The 20,939-nt window shown below is 50.6% G+C and overlaps 1 protein-coding gene across 3 annotated transcripts in view; it reads left to right on the top strand.

Annotated features, from left to right (window-relative positions):
- The first annotated feature begins 854 nt into the window (after positions 1-854).
- The window catches only part of Ksr1 (kinase suppressor of ras 1), a 129,239-nt gene continuing 109,154 nt past the window's right edge, over positions 855-20,939 (top strand). Inside the window, exon 1 of one of the 3 annotated variants that reach the window (XM_052197433.1) lies at positions 855-1,316. In XM_052197433.1, coding sequence (XP_052053393.1) covers positions 1,092-1,316 — 225 coding nt within the window. In that variant the 5' untranslated portion in view covers positions 855-1,091. The remainder of the gene's footprint in view (positions 1,317-20,939) is intronic. The other 2 variants (XM_052197434.1, XM_052197435.1) reach the window with 2 other exon arrangements.

The raw sequence follows: 20,939 nt of genomic DNA on the forward strand, positions 1-20,939 counted from the left end.
ATCTGGGTGCTGTACAAACATAACCTTCTTTTTAGAAACCCTCTGGGCTAGATGGCTCTGACCACCCTATTTGATGTGACAGGAAAACTTGGGCACTTGGAGGAAAAGTCATTGGTCCAAGTTCACATACTGGGTATTGCAGGGGTGGGAGTCAAATTTGTACCCAGGTTCTCTTTGCCTTGAAACTCTTAGAAGTGTTCAACAAACTAATATCCTGCCCATGTAGCGTCTGCAGGGTATGGGGCACTAAACTTATTTTGTTGAGCAAATAGAACACAGAAGAAAGTTCTTTCTCCTTCTATACAGTAACTTTGGTGTGACAATTCAGGGTCAAGCTCTGAGTGAACACAAACACAGCAGAGTTGAGTGTTGTGAGATTTAGATGAAGGTGGGTGTTTCTTTTTCTTGTCTTTTGATAATGTTGGGGAATCAAACCTAAGGCTTCGTGTTTGCCAGGCAAATGCTTTGCCGCTTAGCGCATTCCCATACATGTGTAACCCCTAAGCTCACGCAAAATTTTTGGGACCCTCCATATCCCACAAGACAAGGGTTCTCTGGGTCTGAGCCATCAGCCCTTGCCCCACCCCATTCGCCCGTCTTGGGAAGCTACTGAAGTGTGTGCGCTTGCGTGTGTGAGAAGGGCGTAGTAGTGGGAGACTGGGGTAAAGGAACCGAAGAGGATTGGGAATCAAACTCCCAAGACCACGACGCACACGAATTGGAGCAGGCGCAGAGCAGCCCCTTCTAGGCGTCAGGCGGGGCCAGAGTGCGGGCGGGGCCCCGAGGGCGCGGGCCAGAAGGCAAATGCGAGGCGCGGACTACAAGTTCCATAATGCGCCGCGGCCCCAATCCGGCCCGGCGGTCGCTTAAAGGCTCCAGCAACCACAGCCGTCGGGTCGCGGAGGCTTTCGCTTTGCCGCCGCGTCTGGGCGGTAGGAGGAGCGGACTGGGCAGCAGGCTTTCGGGACTGCAGGCTTCGGCGGCGCCGAGGGGCGCTCCTAGTGCAGCCTTCCCGGCTCGGGGCTTTCCTGCCGAGGCGCCCGTGTCCCCGGGCTTCTCGCCTCGGCCCCCAGCGGCCCCGATGCCGAGGCATGGATAGAGCGGCGTTGCGCGCGGCAGCAATGGGCGAGAAGAAGGAGGGCGGCGGCGGGGGCGCCGAGGCGGACGGGGGCGCAGGGGCCGCCGCCAGTCGGGCGCTGCAGCAATGCGGCCAGCTGCAGAAGCTCATCGATATCTCCATCGGCAGTCTGCGCGGTCTGCGCACCAAGTGCTCAGTGTCCAATGACCTCACACAGCAAGAGATCCGGACCCTAGAGGTAAGGGGCCGTTGCGCCCCACGTCCGGACCTGGCGGTGACCGGGGAGACGCCCCACTTCTTTCCTTCCCGAGTTGCATCCTGCAGCCGGGTTTGCTGGCTGGAGTCTTCCTCCCTTGCCGGAGCTCGCTGATGCAGTACCGTGAGGACCTTAGACCAGCGCTCACTTTGAAAGAATTTGGGGGTGGGGGGGGTGGTTAGCGTGGGACTGGATCCCACTCGAAAACCAGCGTGCCGAGTAGGATGCACACCAGCATCCCACTGCAAACCCCTTTCCGCCCTCACCCCATTTCCAGTGCCCACAGTAGTCATTGTCCCACCGAATCATGCGCCAGTCTTTTCTCCGAGTGCTTTAAGTCCGGTAGCGTGGGCTGAGGTGATGGGGGGTGGAGGGGGGGGGACGTCCCCTGAAGTGTGAGCGTCGGTTGGTGGCACTGACTTTCCCTCACTCCCCGCTCTCCTTGTTGTCGGTTCCTTTCCTTTCTACCAGGTCTCTGCCGCTTTTCAGAAAGTGTTTGCTGAAACAGCATTTTTTTCTCTTCGGGCGTTGGGGTGCTTTTCTTTGGCGATGTCACAGCGTTCACTGCTTAAAATGAAATTACCCACTGACTTCCCTACTCCACCCCGAACACTGAGCCTTGGCCTAGGAAGGATTACACTGGGGCAGGGAACCTTTGGTAAGAACAGGCTCCTTAAGGGGGTTGCTGGCAGAGATGGCCTGGAGTGCAAGGAAGAAACAAGCTGTGTGAGCTCTCTGCTTTCAAATTATAGTTGGGAAGTGCAGCATTAAAAGGATTTGGAAGAACCAGCCAGAAAGGTGGTTAGGATTTAAGGAGGGGAGGCTCCCCCACCCCCTTATACATTGGAGGAAAACTGCTTTTGCCCGGAGACTGGAAAGCCTTTGAAAGTGAAGGGGTCAGTTAATAACTCTTTCTCTAAGAAGGGCCTTTCCCCACCGGGCATTGCCACATTTGGTTTCTGTAGGTCTGAGAATGTCTTATTAGATACATAATTCTCTCTCTCTCTCTCTCTCTCTCTCTCTCTCTCTCTCTCTCTCACACACACACACACACACACACACACCACTATTGCTAATTGCATCTGCCAGCTGTCGTAGAGCCAGCCGGTGATTGCTGTAATTATTACAAGACCAGTCCTCCCTCCTCTCACACCACAAGCCTGAATCCTTGTTTGATCCAAAATGCTCAGGGTGACTCTCCCTTAGCTGTATTTTCATAAAGCCATGAAGCCAGGAACATTGGGAGACTCCAAACAGTGCTGGCTATTATTTTTGTTTTTTGTTATAGTTGCTATAGCAGGGCTGACCAGGGCTTTGCTTTAAAAACAAACCAACAAAGTCCTGCACTGGGATTTTCTGCATGTGGATTTCTTGAACACAGCTGAGTGTGTGTGTGTCCAGCAAAGTTCACTTTCTAAGCTGATACAATAGGAGGCCTGTGTGCTATAGTTCTGGGATTGTTGTCCTGTAGTGTCTATCTGTTGGGCTGCTGTGTTGTTGGTCTGTTGCATGTTCTGTGTTGGCCTTTGTGGCTCATCCCCAGGTCCTTTGAGGTGCTTCTGGATCCCTGGGTATATGTAGAATGACTTACTCTTTATTCTCCGCAAATTCTCTTTTGTCCTCTGATGTTGCACATTTTGACAAAGTTGTGGCATCATATGTCCCAGAGTCTCCATTTGTTCCGGCCTCTGTGCTGGTTAGGTGGCAGGCAGCCTCCCTGCTGGGTGCATTGTGGGAACATCCCTGGTGGCTTCTGAAGGCCCAGGGGCCACTTGCAGTTGAACAAGACACATGCTCTGTTCTTTGCAGTGTAGCTGAAGGGTCCTTCTGGTCCCTGAAAAGACAGGACTTTGGGTGCCGTTTCAAATGGGAATTTTGGCCTTGGAACTGGTTCCTTAGGATCATTACTAGCTAGTTTGGGTGAATCACTTCATCTCTGGGGTCTTAGCTTCCCCATGTGCTCTGTAAGAGGTTGGAGTGGTTCCCTTCACTCTGTGTCTGAAACTCTCTGCATTCTGTGGTTAAGTGATGGGGCTGGGGGCTGAGCTGGAGGGACTGGATGAGGTCTCCGTTGGGTTAAGTTAATGTGTATACTGTTCTGTGTAGATGTCCCTATTCTATTTGAGAACAGCGCTGGACACGTTATGTAGGAGGTACCTTTATTACTGAGAGCATCTTGACCACAGAAGTGCGAGGGAACGCAAGGCCCCCACAGCATCTTAATGGTTCAGTTTCTGTCTAGTTGACCCAGGGGCAAGCTGGATAACTTCTGCTCTCACACTTGCCCACCTGTCTGTAAGTGAGAATGGAGTGCTTTTACCTGTAGTGCTTGGTGGAGTCTGCCTATGAACGTTTCCTGGGCGGGGCCTGGTGACATTCACGCACAGGGCACCTTTAGAAGAAGAAGATACATAGAACTGATTTCCTATAGGTGATGACCCAGGGCAGGAAGCAGTCCCAGCAGTCTGTATCAGGGCTGCCCACTCTAGCAGCATGGACAAGGGCACCTAACTCAGACCAGTCTGAGGAGGCCAGAAGAGTGAATCAGAAGCCCTGGAACTGGAGTTCCAGGCTGTTACCTGCCGTGTGGGTGTTGAGAAATGAACTTGAGTCCTTTGCCCGAGCAGAAAAATTCTCTTAACTGTTTGCTGTGCCATCTGTCCAGCCCCAGATTTCTCATATATATTTGAAATATATATGTATAATATATATGCATAATTATCTATATGACCTTGAGACAGGTCTCATTATGTAGCCCTGGCTGAGCTCAGCATATAGATTAGGCTGGTTTGAACTCATGGCTATTCTCCTGTTTCTGTCTCTTGGGTCCTAGGATTACAGGTATCTGGATGGAGAGTTTGGCTTATACAACTATATAGTACTTCTGTTCTCTCAAGAGGCACAGGACACTTTGGCCCTTCTGAGCTAAACTCTCTGTGGGAGTGGTAGCTCATGGGACATCCCTTGCAGGACCCTGCCCAGTGGCAGACTGCTTGAGAAGACCCCAGGTCATGATGGTATACTGTCCGCGGATGGCTTTGCTCTGTGGACCAGTTCCACTGGCTTGAAAAGGGAGTTGAAGGAGGTGAGAAGTATAGTTCATTGGTAGAACGGTGGCCTTGTATACTTAAGGCTCTGTGTTCGAATCCCCAATACTGCATGTAAAAGGGGGAGAAGGAGGCACGGCTTAACATCTGCTTCCTACCTGCCCAGCAGTATGCTAGTCTCTCCAGTCTCTTAGGAGTTACTGGAGCTCACCAATTTCACACACTTTCTCTGTTTAAATGGAAAGCACAGAAGGCACAACCAGAACTCTGTATCGGAGTCAAGTCGCAGGGTGGTGTCATTGGGTAGGATCTGGTGCCCTGTCGTTGGCAGGCTCTCTAGAACTCTGATACTGCATGAGGCAAGCAGGGATGTTGTCACTCCCCAGCTGTGCTCACAGAGGGACAGCTGGTCCTCCTGGTCTCATCCGTGGGTTCACTGTGGGTCCCATCTGTGCGCTGGAGAGACAGTGGTTTGCAAAGCAGGTGCCCGTATCGCCTCATGTTAGTTCACCATCTTGGTGCTCTGTCATCTCTTCTTTCTTGCCAGCGTATTAGCACTGCTCAGAAACGGGCTCCATCTTGGCTTGGTGTCTTGTACGGGTTGCCGGGTCGCTAAAGGGCTCTTGAGTCCTTCCTGGGGAAAAGATAACAGAAACTGTCGTGGGTACGGTCTCTGCATTTGGCCACTTCCCTGAGCAGAGCTACCCTGGAACTTTTGCCTGGGAAGGCAGAGACACTCATCTAGTTGGCTGGGCAAAGTTCAGTGTCTTCTGTGTTAGGACCTGGCTTCCTCATGGCTCTTGCAAGTGTCCAGTGGAACTGCTAAAAGTACAGGGACGTGTTCACTGGCCAGGCCTTCCGTTACTAGCAGTGTGTTTACAGTACCCTAGCTGGTGGCTACATTGGCTCTGGTAGGTGGAGCATCCTCCTGGTCTTTGGGTGTGAGGGGTGTGTTCAGTCTGAAGGGGGTCATCAGGCTGTGAACAGCAGAGCCTCCACTACATGGCTGGTAGAGAGCCCTTCCCTGTGGGCCCTGAGTTAGGAATCCTGTAGAATCCATCAGTCTGACCTACAGGTTCCGTAGGAAACATTGCCAGAATCTGGGTGACTGTTCCCAAGTCAAACTTCCTGGAGAGATCTGACTAGAACCTGGTTCTCTTTTCCTAGCTTAGGTAGTGTCTGGAGAGTGACATTTCTCTACCTCAGTTTTATAACCTTTTGCCTAAGAGACTCCAGTTACCACCAAAGGGACATGGAGCTGAGGGCCTGTCTTTGGTGTCCACTTTCACCTCGGTGACTTTTACTCTGGACAGACCCACTTCCCAACTGTCCTTCGAGGAGGCCTAAGGAGGACGAACTGTTTGCGAAGGCTGGGAGCCAAGGCAGGCCCAGATGCTGGAGGGAGGGAGGCCTTATCACATCTGCACCCAGGACCTGCAGGCTGGGGATGCGCCTGGGGTAGGGAGGGAACGCCTCCTGGCTGCAGGGCTGTTCCTTCTCGCAGACACCTGGTTCAGCTCCTAAGCCTGGGAAGCAGCATTCCATTCCAGATGCTTCCCTGCCTGTTGGCTGTGGTCCAGAGAGACCATGCACAAAGGTGCCTGTGGTAACACTGACAGCGGATAGTGTCTGCAGGCGTGCCTTGCTTGAGTCCTTAAGCTGAGTCTTAAATTTTGTCATTGCATTTATTTGTGGCATGTGTGTGGAGATCAGAACACAGCCTTGTTGATTCAGTTCTTTCCTACCATGTAGATTCAGGCAGTCAAACTCAGGCTGTCAAGCTTGGCTGAAAGCCCTTTTACTCCTCTGAGCCCTCTTACCAGCGCCCTAAGCTCGCTCGCGCTCTCTCTCTCTCTCTCTCTCTCTCTCTCTCTCTCTCTCTCTCTCTCTGTCTCTCTCTCTCTGTGTGTGTGTGTTTAAAAAATCCTTGCAGAACAGGCTGTCTAGTGTCAATTTTACGTTTAGTTCAAAGGGTGACTTTTACCCTGGACAGACCCACTTCCCAACTGTCCTTGAGAGAGGCCTAAGGAGATGTGCTGTTTGTGTAAGGAGGGCCCAGATGCTGGAGGGAGGCCTTATCACATCTGCACCCAGGACCTGCAGGCTGGGGATGCTCCTGGGGTAGAGATGGACTGCCTCCTAGCTGTAGACATACCAAGGTTCATGGCAGCAGCGACCTCTGCAAAGAGAGGGTCCACGTACATCAGGAACATTCTTGAACATTCTCCAGTAGGCCCTTAGCATAGGCCTCATCATACTGATTATTTACTGTAACTGGGCGATTTCATTCCCAGTGTGAAGATTCTGTAACTGACCTAGGAGAGCTTGAGAGCCCGAGTTTAGTAGATGTTGAACCTGAGTTGACTGGCTTTGAATTTGCAGCCATCCTTCTGCCTCAGCATCCCCAGTGCTGGAGTTAGAGACTTGTGCTACCTTGTCTCACCTTGCAACCTTTCCCCGTTGCCTCTAGAAACCTTGATAGGGGAGGGACTTTGGTCAGTGATGACTATTGACATCGAGGGAATGGATGGTCAGTCAGAGAAAGGCCTGGCCCAGGATAGGTTCACTTCCAGTTCACTGGATCCACGAGTGACTACCCTGGACAGCCTTTGAGTGAGCGTTGGGCGCCTTCCCTCCTGCTCAGCTCTGCACATCCTCAAAGCAGGCGGTGAGGCAACCAGCCCGGCTGGTTTCATTCTGAGAAAGGAGAAGCTGCTTTGAGATGGACTTACTCATATTTTGTGTTGTTTGAGACATGGTCTCTCTGTGTAACTCTGGCTGTAACTAGCTATGTAGACCAGGCTGGCCACAAACTCACAGAGGATCTGCCTGCCTTTGCCTGCCGGAGTGCTGGGACTGAAGGTGTGCTCCACCATGCCCAGCCCACTCAGGTGTTTTGTTTTTTTAAATAGCTACCCGCTTTATTCTTTCTGAGCAACTCTGAGACAAGGGGTGTATCTTCTAACCTGCTACCTTTAATTGCAGTGCTTAAGATGCACCTTGACTCCAGCTCCCTCTGCACAAGAGAAGCTCAAAGCTAGATAACAGCAAAGTCCCCGCCAGAGCCAAGCCCTAGGACCGCCTTTGTTTTGTTTTTTGTTTTGCTGACTCCTTCTTGCTCTGCACTGCATTTGTGCGGAGGTGTGTGCCGTGTGCTGTTCGCAAAAGCTTGTGGCGCTTGCCTTGTAAGTGTCTCTAGATCATGTGCACTTCGTGGTGTCACAGTCCGTGAGCTTACTGTGCATTCACACCTCACATTCCTTTAACCAGATGCCAGGTTTCTTGGCTTTTTGAGACAGTGTTTCTCTGTGTAGTCCTGGCTGTCCTGGAACTCGCTCTGTAGACCAGGCTGGCCTTGAACTCAGAAATCCACCTGCCTCTGTCCCTTGAACACTGGAATCAAAGGCCTGCACCAGCACTGTGAGGCATGTCCCAATTTTTAATACTTGTTTATTTGGACTATATATATGTGTATATATATATGTGTATACACACACACACACACACACACATATATATATATATATTAGCATGCTGATATATCTTCCTGCAGGTGAAATTTTGCTGAATTAAAATGTATGAATACCTTTAGTAACTGTCTACTTAGATTAAAAAATTATTTATTTTTATGTGTATGAATGTTTTACCTACATGCATGTATGTGCACCACATATGTGCCCTGTGCCCTCAGAGGCTAGAAGAGAGTGTCAGATCCCCTCAAGCTGGAGTTAATAGATGTATGAGCCACCACATAGGTGCTGGGGATCAAGCCTGGGTCCTCTGGAAGAGCAGCCTGTCCTTGCAACCATTGAGCCATATCTCTGGCCATCTGGGGTCTATTTAAATTGATTCTTTTATATATATATATATGTGGAGAGAGAGAGAGAGAGAGAGAGAGAGAGAGAGAGAGAGAGAGAGAGAGAGAATGAATGAATGTGCGGATATGGGTGTGCATGTCACAGTGAGAACTGTGCAGGTCCCAGGATCAAGCCCAGGCCTGCCGACTTAGTGACTTAGCGGCAAGCGCCTTTGCCCAAGCAGAGTACCTGTTAGGGAGAGTGAGCGATGGCTGGCAACACTAAGCTAGAGGCTCTCCCCTGAGTGACACAAGATAGTGCCTTGAACTTATCTGACTGACAGGGAAGATGTATGCCTTGTCCTAAGAAAAAGAAATAGCTTGACCTCTCCCCATCCAGTCTGAGGGACACAAGCTAACTTGTGTGGGTCTGGCTCGCCCCAAATGGATGCTATTTTTCTGTAACACCACACCCAGGCAGAATGAACTGCCTTTGTCCCTGACTATGTTCAGCCTTTCAAGACTTGCTCACTGACTGAAAGCCCTCTCTCCTGTAGACCCTGGAGTTGGAAAACTTCATGAAGATGTTGAGGTTTTCCCCCTACCCATTGCTGGTTTTACTGTGAGGTAGTTGTAGTGACACTCAGTGTGACTGTATTCACAGAGCAGGGTGGCATCTCAAGTTCAAGGCCAACCTGGACTCCAAGCTAGAGTAAGTTCCAGGCCAGCCTGTGGGCGCTATGGTGAGGCCTGTCATGTGGCCTGCTCGCTTTCCAGTTACTCAGAAAAGCATAACTTTTCCTTTTTTTAATCTCTTTTTCTGGATACTGGCCCAAAGCCTAAACCCACTTTGCTGCACATCCGGGGCTTCTTTCTCCCGTGCTCCCAGAAGCAGCCACTCGCTCTAGTTCCTCCCTGCCGCTCGCCAGCTCCCATGGCTGGACTAGATCACATTCTCCCTCCCTCATCTCCATCTCCCTCCCCCCAGCCGCTCCACGATTTATAGCGTGACTTGCTTCTCCTTCACAGTCTCACAAAACTGCTTTCCAGCTTAAAAATAAAAGAAAGAAAGAAAGAGAGAGAGAAACAGACTTTTTTCTAGTTCTTTCCAGATATTGTGAAGACCCTGCCACCCCCTAGGCAGCTCACCTCACGTCTGTAGAAAGCCAGGTCCTCTCCATCACCGTGTTGCCTGCAGTGGGAACTGTGTATTTCTAACATCCTCCTTTGGCTTCTTCTCCTATTCTTTTTTTTTTTTTTTTTTTTTTAACTAATATTAGTAGAAGTACCATTTATTTTTTTTAAATTCACTTTGCATCTGAATTGATGTCTCCCCTTACTCCTGCCACCCCCCCCCTCACCCCTGCCACTCCTCACCCCTGCCACAATCCCTCCCAGCTTCCCTTCCTATTGTAAGACCCAGGTCTGAAGTGCAGAGGTTTACTCTGAGGCTAGTTGTTGAGATAAAACAAAAACTCTGTCATGGATTCTTATGCATTGAAAAAAGTCTCCTTCTAGATGTCCCCCCCTCGGCCTTCACACCCACCGTGATGTCTGCATTTCTCTGGTCCCTGCTGATCTAGAGCCCCCCCACCCCCTGTGCTCCAGGAGGTCTGCATTTCTCTGGTCCCTGCTGATCTAGAGCCCCCCCCCCCCTTCACACCCATGTGCTCCGGGAGGTCTGCATTTCTCTGGTCCCTGCTGATCTAGAGCCACCCCCCCCCCCCTTCACACCCCTGTGCTCCGGGAGGTCTGCATTTCTCTGGTCCCTGCTGATCTAGAGCCCCCCCCCCCCCCCCCCCCCCCCCGCTTCACACCCATGTGCTCTGGGAGGTCTGCATTTCTCTGGTCCCTGCTGATCTAGAGCCACCCCCCCTTCACACCCATGTGCTCCGGGAGGTCTGCATTTCTCTGGTCCCTGCTGATCTAGAGCCCCCCCCCCTTCACACCCATGTGCTCCGGGAGGTCTGCATTTCTCTGGTCCCTGCTGATCTAGAGCCCCCCCCCCCTCACACCCATGTGCTCCGGGAGGTCTGCATTTCTCTGGTCCCTGCTGATCTAGAGCCCCCCCCCCTTCACACCCATGTGCTCCGGGAGGTCTGCATTTCTCTGGTCCCTGCTGATCTAGAGCCCCCCCCCCCCCACACCCATGTGCTCCGGGAGGTCTGCATTTCTCTGGTCCCTGCTGATCTAGAGCCCCCCCCCTTCACACCCATGTGCTCCGGGAGGTCTGCATTTCTCTGGTCCCTGCTGATCTAGAGCCCCCCCCCCCACACCCATGTGCTCCGGGAGGTCTGCATTTCTCTGGTCCCTGCTGATCTAGAGCCCCCCCCCCCCCCCTTCACACCCATGTGCTCTGGGAGGTCTGCATTTCTCTGGTCCCTGCTGATCTAGAGCCCCCCCCCCCCCACACCCATGTGCTCCGGGAGGTCTGCATTTCTCTGGTCCCTGCTGATCTAGAGCCCCCCCCCCCCCCTCACACCCATGTGCTCCGGGAGGTCTGCATTTCTCTGGTCCCTGCTGATCTAGAGCCCCCCCCCCCTTCACACCCATGTGCTCCGGGAGGTCTGCATTTCTCTGGTCCCTGCTGATGGGTAGCAGCGCACCTTTATTGGGCAGATTGCCCTGTGAAGCTGTCCTGCTCGCCTGCACCTCCCTCCCTCTCCTTCATTTTTCTGCCCTGGGAATGATGACAAGAATGAGCTAACATTTGCATTCACGATTTTGAGGGGGGAAAATGGAGACTAAAATATGCAGTACAGGAACCAGCCAGCTCTGATTAAGAAAAATAAATTTCCACTCAGCATCAACCAGAGGCTTGTATTGGGAGGGTATTGATCGGGAGGGTTTTGCTTTCCATGGCTATGAACTGCTGATGGCGGGCTTTGAAACTAACTTAACTGATTAATTTGGGTTTTAGATATTTGGGGTTTCTTTCTTTTTAATTTTTAAAGACACACTCTATCTAAATAGTTTCCCTATTTAGCCCCTATTTCCTAGAGCTTGCTATCTGGACCAGGTGGTTCTCTAAGTTGCAGTGATTCTTCTGGAACCGTAACCTCTTGTGTGCTGGGATTTCAGGTCTACACGACTGTGCTCAGTGCACACAGGTTTGTTGAAAAGGGAAAAAAAATCAGAGATAATCTTTTTTCATGTTTATTATTTTATGTGTATGTTTTAGTCACTGTTCCGTTGCTGTGAAGAGGCACCATGACACAGCAACTCCTAGAAGGGAAAGCGTTTAATTTTGGGGCTTGATTTCCGCTTCAGAGGGTTAGTCCATTATCATCATGGAGAAGTGCATGGTAGGCAAGGTGCTAGAAAAGTACCTGAGAGCTACATCCTGAGCTACAGGAGGAGGGGGAGAGGGGATGAGTGAGGCGGGGGTGGGGGGAGGTGTTCAGGTGCACCCCTCCCTGATGTACTTCCTACAGCAAGACCACACCTCCTAATCCTTCTCAAGTAGTGCCACCCCCTCCTAGTGATTCAAATAATATAAGTAGTAAGTCATTCTTACTCAAACCACCACAAGGTATGAATGTTTTGCTTGGGTGTTTGCTTGTGTGCTTTGTGCATGCCTGCTATCTGGAGAGGCCGGATTCCCTGGAACTGGAGTTACAGATGGCTGTGAGCGGACAGCTGACATGTGGGTGCTGGGAACTGAACTGGGGTCCTCCAGAAGAGCAGCCAGTGCTGTTAAATGGGAATCATCATCCAGCCCCAGTTACAGGTCATTTTAAAAAGTGATCTGCGTGTTTTCTCTCTCACTGAACAGAGCCTTAGACTCCTGTCCCACTAAGCTTGGGGTCCTAAAAGGCTTCATTTGGCCTTTTCCATGTTGCAAGAGGATTTTAAGTAGAGAATGTATTACATTAGTGTGTTGTTTACCCCACCTCACCTCACCCCCAAACCTCAGATGCTAAGGCTCTGAGACTCCTGCAACTGTGTGTCGGGAAGAACTCTTCTAGGGGCGCTTCTTCCCTTACAGCTGAGGGCACACCTTAGCCTCGCTCCTTAGCCTTGGGCAAGGCTTAGGTTGAACCAGTGCTGTCGTATTGGCGTTTTGTAAACTGGAGGTCTTTTTAGAGGTGGAAGGCAGGGTTTGGTGATGGCAGGGAGCCCAAGTGGACTTGGTCATTGGGACGAGTGGCTTTCTGTTGGGGGAGATGATTTAGATGTGGTGGCTTGGGTCTCCTGGCCCTTAAATCTTTCCACCGTTGATGCTCAGACAGTTCTGCCTGCCTGGGCATCCCCCACCCCCCACCCCCTTTCTAGGTTGGACAGAAAACAAAGCAGGAGACATTCAGATGGCTGTGGGTGCTGTTTGAGCCTGGGGCTGGAGGGGAGGGGAAGGGCTGGGCTGCTGATGAGGAATGCTTTTTAAAACAAAAAAGGAAATGCTGGCTCGGAAGGAGAGGAAAGGAAGCAGCTTCCTCTTGCTGGTGGTGGCTTTTTTGTGTGTGTGAGAGAGAGGCGGAGTTCTTTCTGTCCCCTAGGCCTGAGGAAGCTGGCTGGGGCAGCAGCCACGGGGACTCTCCAGCCTTTGCTCCCTCTCTGTTGCCTGAGGTTTCAGACTTACAACGTTGATGCTCCCTCACTTCATCCTCCCCAGACTGCCAGGGAAATGGCGTGCGCTTTCCACACTGCCCCTCAATACCTGCTACAAATGCATGTGTCATGTAAATGGATGTGTCCCCGTAGCTGACATTTTACTACCTGCTTGTCACCCTGACCTCCTTGCTAGGAGTGCTCTCTGGCATGTAGTCCTTACACCGAGAGCTTGGGGGTGGGGTGGGGGGTTCCTCCCATCTTCCTCATTTGCAGAAAAGGAACCAAGGTGCAAAGAGCAAGAACGGGAATTTGCAAGGATGTGCAGAGCTGTCCTTGAACCTGGATGCTTTTTTTTTCCAGATAGCCCAGGTTAGCTTCAAAACTCATTCACTTTGTAGCTGAGGATGACCTTGAACTTTCTCCACCTCCCAGGTGCAGGGATTATAGACTTGTATATGCACTCTTGTGTATGTGTACATGCATACACACTCGAGAGTCTCCACTTTTATGTTTCCTGGGATCAAACTCAGGTCCTCAAGTATGCACAGCAACTGCTTTACCTATGAGCTATCATGTAGGCCTGGGCTTTTTGATTTTTATTTTAATTTTGTTTTTAATTATGTGTCTGTGTCTCTGTATGGTATGTGCAAGTGACTGCAAATGTCTGGAGGCATTGGGTCGCCTGGAGCTGCTATGAGTCACCTGACGTGGGTGCTGGCACCTGAACTTGTGTCCTTTGAAAGACCATCTAAAAGATGACTCTTAGCCACAGAGCCATCTCTCCACCCCGTGTTTGTTAGAGACAAGATCTCTGCGCTGGCCTCTGAACTCAGGATTGTCCTTATGTTTTAGACACCTGCACTCTGGGATTACAGGGGCATACCAATATGTTTTTAAATTTTATTATGGGAATATTCAAACATACAAAGGTAGAAAGTGTGTTGTGCGTGTGCACGTGTGCACAAACACACACACACGCACACACACACACACACACACACACACACACACACATGTGCCCTTGTGGTGATTCCCCACCAGAGGAAGCTTCTATAGGAAGCAGCTTTGGCTAGTTTTGATGATCTTCCTGGTCACTCTGAGGAAATGGTGGCCCTAGGTACTTGGTCTCTGGGAAGCGAGACCTAGGGAGGCTTTGTAGCTCAGCTCTCTGCCATTAGGCAGAGCCATGCCTATGTCCCCAGATTTCGGGGGTATAGCTTGCTCTACTCTGGTCTGTCAGTACTGCTCTGGCCCTGTCCTCTCAGTTATTGGGGGACTTCCTTATTCTCATGGCCCTCCCTCTCCCCAAGACCTAGCTAGGAGTCTGAAGTCATACTGAGTGTGGTTTGTGACATGCCTGGATGACCTGTCCACTCTTCGCCATGGCCCAGGCATATTTTCCTATTTTTCTTCTATCTGTGTCATTATATAGATGAATTGCATGATTATTAATTAATTAATTAATTAATTAAGTTTATGTAAGCAGCAGGCAGATGCTGACCCCTACCCATCTCTGCTGGTCCGGACCGGCTGAGCTCCCCTCGGTGCTTCCTTGGTGTCTGCTGCTCCAGAAGCCTGGCTGTGCTGATTGTTCTCTCTCTCATTGCTTTTCTATGGACGACAGCAGTGGTCTGCGTGTGATCTTACAGGTTTCTGCTGCCTTCTTTAGTTTTCAGGTGCTGCGCACCTTTGTTGGCTGTTGGACGTTTCTGGGCTTGGCTTCTCAGGCCCAGGTACGATAGCCTTATGGGAAGGGCCACTCTGAGGACACAGGGCTGTGCATGGGCCGTGGGGCCAGTGTGACAGTCATTTCCTGACTCCTTGCTAGCTCTGATCTTAAGCAAGCTGTTCAGCTCTCTGTGTAATTTTGTTCTCAGTAGATGAGGGAACACAGATGCGATTTTGGACCTTGTAAGAACTTAGCCAGATGCAGAGGCTTGTAGGACTGGAACCCAGTGTTTAAGAAGAAATTCAGCACACATGCACATTTTCTTGCTTAGCATTAATGAACCCTTTTGCAGGCTTGGGGATTGAACCTAGGGCCTCACACATGACAGACAAGGTTGTTGTGTGAAGTGGTTGTGCTGTCTGTAGCCTGCCAGATGTTTTCTTTGGTTTTGGACACTTCGGTTGTTTCCAGAACTCTGCTGTTTGAACGGTGTGACTAGAACCATCCGTACACAGGCACCTCTTTTGATCCTGTTTGCATTCATATCCTTCAGATGATCCCGTGAATGGAATTCTTAGGTTGAAATGAGTCTGGAGTACCTGCCTGTCTGCCTCTGTTGTCTCTGCTGTGTGCTCCCCGTCACCCCTCTTTATGTGTAAGTTTCACACTGTCCAGGATGGTTTTAAACTGTTAATCCTTCTGCCTCCACCTCCTAAGCTCTGCGGATTTGGGATGTATGCCCACTCTCAGTTTCCCCATCTATTTATCTGTGTGTTTCTTCCTAACCTCTCTATTAATTTTTTTTTTTTTGTGGCCTTGTTAGATCATTCTTCATTTTGCATTTGCTCTTTATTTCTCCTCTGTATGTTCATTCGATGCTGATTGCGCACTGCTCTGTGCCAAACACTGCCTTTAGACGCTGGGGAAAGACGGACAGGGTGGCAGAGGGCTCCTGTGAGGATGGAGACAAATGAGACTCCAAGGACAGGGAGAAGTGGTTTGAGCTAAGGAGAATGGAAGTGGGGGGAGAGAGGAGGCGGGGTTGGGCGCTAGTGTGGGGTTGGGGTGGTGGGAAGGGGATGCCTCTAGCAAAGGGTGTGTGTGTCCATGAAAGGATGGAGTCTGGAAAATGAATTCCTGCAGTGGGAAGAGTGCTCGGTAGAGAGACTATGTGTGATAGCCGTGAGGTGGGAATGGGTACTTGGGACACAGTGGTGACAGAAAGGGTGTTCTCCCCACATTGTCTCTTAGCCTTTTTCTGGATACTGCTCTGTGGCGTAGCACAAACCTGTCTGAGAGGAGTATTGACTCTGGCAAGTTGGCTGGCTGGTCGAGGCTGAGTGAACCCACAGGAGGTGTTGGTGAGGTGTGAAGGAGGTTGAGCCCCCACCCCCACCCCGCACCCCCGCTGACTCATCTCTGCACTGAGGTGTGTAAGATCTTGGGAAATGTGCCAGCCTTCACTGTGGGGACAGGAGCACTGTCCCAGCCCTGCTGGGGGTGCCTTGAACCTCTGCCAAGGGAGGAGCTGGGAACTGAGGTGGCCAGCTCTGATGCAGGGCTGCTGAGACCAGGTGTGGTTATCTGGCAGCCACTTATGGGAAACAGTGCCTGAGAAGTAGACTCGGGAAACCCCCGTCTTCCTCATCTGCCCCATCTTCACTAACTCTAGCTTTGGTTTTAGCTTCTGCCGGGAGGGACCGTAGTCCTGGGGATGCTGCGCTCTGGTCTGCTCTGGTCTGCTCTTCCTCCTAGACTCCCATTTGGGATTTGTGCATGCTCGGCAAGTATACTAGTGAAGTATAGTTCTGTGTGCCGTTGAACTATATCTTCAGTTAGTTTTCTAGGATGGGAGCTTGCTGTGTAGAGCAGGCTGGCCTTGAGTTCTTGACCCTCGGACCAGTGCCTCCTGAGTGCTGTTTGCAGGTGGATGCTGCCACCTCTGGCTTGACATCCTGCAGTTTTCATAGCTTTCTTTCCTTAGGGAGGGCAAAGAGGGTATGTGAGATCTGAGTGGATGCTTCTATGTCTTATCTTTTTATTCATGTTTTATCTTCTCTCTCTCTCTCTCTCTTTCTCTCTCTCTCTCTCTCTCTGAGCCAGGATCTCATGTATCCCAGGCAGGCCTTGCTATGTGCATGATCTTGACCTCCTGCTTCTCCTGCCTCTGCCTTTGAGTGCCAGGACTGTTGGTGTATACCAACATGCCTAGTTTATGTGGTGTTGTGAATCCAGCCCAAGGGAGGGGTCCCTCATACCCGCTAGGTAAGCACTCTCTCAACTGACCTGCAGTTTCTTTTTTGTTTGTTTGTTTTGTTTTGTTTTGTTTTTTTTGGATTTGGGTTTTTCAAGACAGGATTTCTCTGACTGTCCTGAACTCACATTGTAGACCAGGCTGGCCTTGAACTCAGAAATCTGCCTGCCTCTGCCTACCAGAGTGCTGGGATTACAGGCGTGTGCCACCACCACCTGGCTCTGACCTATAGTTTCAACCCCCTCAAATTTATTTGAACAGCCTAGAGTGTATTCATCCAGAGATCGGTGGGGTTTGCCGCAGCTCTGAGGAACAGGATGGTGGCTGCCGGCTGCCATTTTGTTTGGAGGAGCCTGATTGGCTCATAAGCTCAGTTACCATTGAGTTGGGGCCAGGGTTGGTCCGAGTTAACCAGCTCCTGGAGCTCCCTGCATACGAGTTTGTTGCTATGTGGTAAGGGAAGATGGACTCCTGGGAGGAGAATAATTTGGGTTCTCTGTTTTTCTGTCACACGGTGAGGGGCTAACCTGAGGCAGACCTGACTGATTTTGACACAGCAAACTTTTCCCAGGGGTTCTCTGAGTGAATTTTGGACTCATGCTAACTTTATGAGCCCACCTCAAGAATAAAGAAACCAGGCTTGAGGGCATTGGTGGTGTCTAGAGTTGCCTGAATTTGTATTGGTTGTTTCCTTTCACTCTTCAGAAAGCTGCCTCACCTTGGGTCATATGTGGAGTAGAGGAGACCGGAAGAGACCGGAAGAGGCTTTGGGAGCTGGTGAGATCATTCAGTGGGTACAGGTGCTTGCTGCCAAGCCTGACAGTGTAGGTTGATTCTCAGAATCCACATGGTGGGAGAAGAAAACCAGCTCCCCAAAAGTTGTCCTCGGACTTCCGTATGTGTGCTGCGACACAAGTGTGCCTGTGTGCCCCCTCCCCCATACTTGGAAAAGAGTTTGCTGGTGCTTAGTATTTGGAAAGAAATCATTCTGGGAGAACCCCCCTCCGGCCCCCACTTTTTTTTTTCTATTTTGGAGACTCTGAAGTTGTCAGCAGGACCAAACAAAACAAAACCAAAATCCAAAAAACCAAACCAAACCAACAACAACAACAACAAAAACAAATAAAACCAAATATCTAAGAGTCTTGGAACCTGGATTAACTGAAGAGAGTCAGGGCCAGAGACTCCAGGGCAGGCTCCTGGTGGAGAGGAAGCTAGGGAGAGGCTTCCAGTGAGGAACAGTCTCAAGTGGGATGGGCACTGGATTGTACAGAGCCAGCACAGGTTCGAATCCCACCGCGTTCTGTATGAAAAGCTAGGCAGTGTGGTTGGTGGCCCATGGCACAGTTGTATTTTAAATGTTGGTGGCTGATCTTACTAAAAAGAAGGTGATAAGTACTCAGGGAGATTCCCCTGGTTGGCCCTGACTCATCCTGGCCAAGGGGACAGAACGGAGCAAGGGCAACTCCATTAGCAAATGGAAACTGTCTTTGAGGGGGACAAGAAAGCTTCTGTGTGTTTGGCTGGTTGTTTGTGAGGAGAAGGGGTAGAAAAGGGGTTGGGGGAGGAGGAGGGGAGACTGATCATATACTTATGGTACCTGTGCACAGAAAGCCACATGTGTCACAGCCTGCCATGTGACAAATGGAAACTTGGTTGTTTGCCCTTAGCCCTCCCTCTTCACTCCACATGGCTTCTGAGTCTTCTTAGAAAGACTTGGTGGCCTCAAACATCCAGACTTTGTCTTGGGCATTTTGTATCTTAGACTCAACTTCCTCTCTGGCCCTAGTTCCCTGATGGGCAGGAAAAAGCTCCTGGCTGGTCAAAAGCCCCAGTCGCACTCACTGCAGCCTGCTGGCCCCTGTCACCCTGTCACTGCCCAGCCAGGTTCTGCTTGGCTTTGAAAGTCAAGCTTGTGGCTCCCCTGGGGAAGCGCGGGTGGGGCAGATCATGCTCTGGCCAGCTGCCCTGCCTCACTGCCTCACTGCCTCACTGCCTCACTGCCTCACTGCCTCACTGCCTCTGCCTCCTCCTCCCCTCACTCTAGCACAGGATGTCAAGACTCTGTCTTGTTCCCAGAAGCTCTGAGGCTCACTGGCCTTGCCTGTCCTTGGCTGTTGAGCCGGGAGGGTGAGCAGCAACACCACAGTAGGTGAGTGAGATCACAGCTTGTGGTGTTTGAAGAGTTCAAACTCTGCCTCCTCGCTGTCCTGTTGGCCAAGTCGCTGGCCTGGGCAACCATCTCTTTATCTTACATGAGGGGTATAGTAGGATTGTTGCTCGTAGCTGGTGAGATGGGCCGTGTGGAGCACAGTGCCTGACCTAGAGGAAGATTTTCACACGAGAACTTGCTATTTATTTCTTATTTTCTCTCTCCTTTTTTTCCCCTTCCTTCTCTTTCTCATGTGGCCCAGGCTGGCTTTGAACTGGCTATTTGGCCAAGAATGACTTTGATACTCTGATACTCTGTCCTACCTCATATTCCAAGTGCTGGCATTCCAGGTGTGCACCACCATGCTGGCTTACTCCGTGGTGGGATCAGACCCAGGGCTGTGTGCATGTTCCAATCCTAGCCTGATTTTTATTTTCTCTTCAGGTATTTGATTAGCACCCACTTGGGTTGGGCACTACTGTGAGTCTGGGGGATAACAGTGAAGACAGTAGGTACAAACTTTGTGGGATTAACACTTCAGTTCTGGGAGGAGTCACGGGGTAAACAGAAAGAGCAGACTGGTGTCTGTTAAGTAGCTGGTGGGGCCATGAATGCAGAAGCCGGAGGGAGTGGACCTAGCTCACTGGCGCCCCCTGGAGGAGGCCAGGATGACCTGTGTGGAGCTTGTCACATGCCTACCTCTGCTCCCAGGACCCAGAGTCTAGGAAGGGAGGAGTTGTTATGAATAAAGAGAAGGTTTGGAGTCTTATGTGAACACTTCAGTGAGCCCTGCCTCTGCCTTGTAGAAACTGTTCTTTTTGTTCCTTTTCTTTAGACAGGTTCTAACTATGTAGACTAGGCTAGCCTTGAACCCACAGAGATCCACCTGTCTCGGCCTCCTGAGTGCTTGTATTAAAGGTGTGCACCACAATGCCCAGCACCTTACTTCTTACTTTAAAAATTCTTTTTATTATTATACTTTTTCATTGTTGTTTTGAGTCAAGGTCACCTGTGGCACTGGCTAGCCTCTCACTTGGCTGTGTAGCCAGACATGACCTTGAACTGTTGACCTTTCCTGACTGCCGCATTTCTGACCCTGGTGGGACCCTGGTCTGGGCAGGTTGTGAGTCTGCACCTGCTGGGAAGTTCTGTGAGTGAGCCTCCCACCCTTACTCATTCTGTGAGTGTTTACTCAGCTCAGTAGATCTTCCCTGGTCTCTCCTGGTTTCCCCCCTCTCATGTGCTTTTGTAGAACACAGTACGTAGTATCTGGTCCAGTCCTTTCTCCCCAGGGAGTTTCTCCTAAGACAAATGACCCAGCAACGAAGCAGAATTTGTGAGAACATATTTAAACTGCCTGTAATACAGGAGGGAGAAAAGGAAGCAAGATAGCTGTCCCGTGGCAAGGCCGTGGTTAATTACACATGCATAGCCCAGCCTGCAGTGCATGGGTTATTATGTACCCAGATGCTACTTAAGAAGGCTGGGAAAGAACACAGTTATGTTTACGACATTACATTAAGAGAAAATAAATATCCAGATGGCAAAGTTGTATGCCTGTAGCATTTTTATAGTTATGTAAATTGGTAGAAATATGTTTGACGATGGGAAAACCAGAGGTGAAGTAAGTTGGGTGGAAAAACCCCTTTGTCACCCCTGTAGTGTCACACTTTTGCTTCTCAGTGTGTTGCCTGGAGAAAAGGCTCAGTGGTTAAGCACACTGGCTGCTTTTCCAAAGGACCTAGGTTTGATTCCCAGCTAACACGTGACGGGCAACCATCTGTTAACTAGTTCCAGGGGGATCTGATGCCCTCTTCTGACATCTGAGGGCAACACAGACACATATTTAGGGAAACCGTTATACACATCAACAGTTTTTTAAATGAAGTGATGAGTGGTGAATGCCTACCAGATTCTAGTCCCTGAGCTGGTGGTTGGATATGGTGTGTCCCAGACTAGAGTCCCCCTGACCTTGCTGGGAGCACACTGCCACAGGCTAGACAGCTTCCCTCCTTGATGCTCACAGAGACCATAAAAGAAGCCTTTTTGGAACAAAGGGGAACCTTGTCCTGTAGTTTATCCTCTGGGCACTTGGGCTTGTGTTGAGGCAGGCTGTTAGGTAGCCCAATCGCCTGA

Source organism: Apodemus sylvaticus, chromosome 10, assembly GCF_947179515.1.
Source record: "Apodemus sylvaticus chromosome 10, mApoSyl1.1, whole genome shotgun sequence".
In the NCBI taxonomy this organism is placed as follows: Eukaryota; Metazoa; Chordata; class Mammalia; order Rodentia; family Muridae; genus Apodemus; species Apodemus sylvaticus.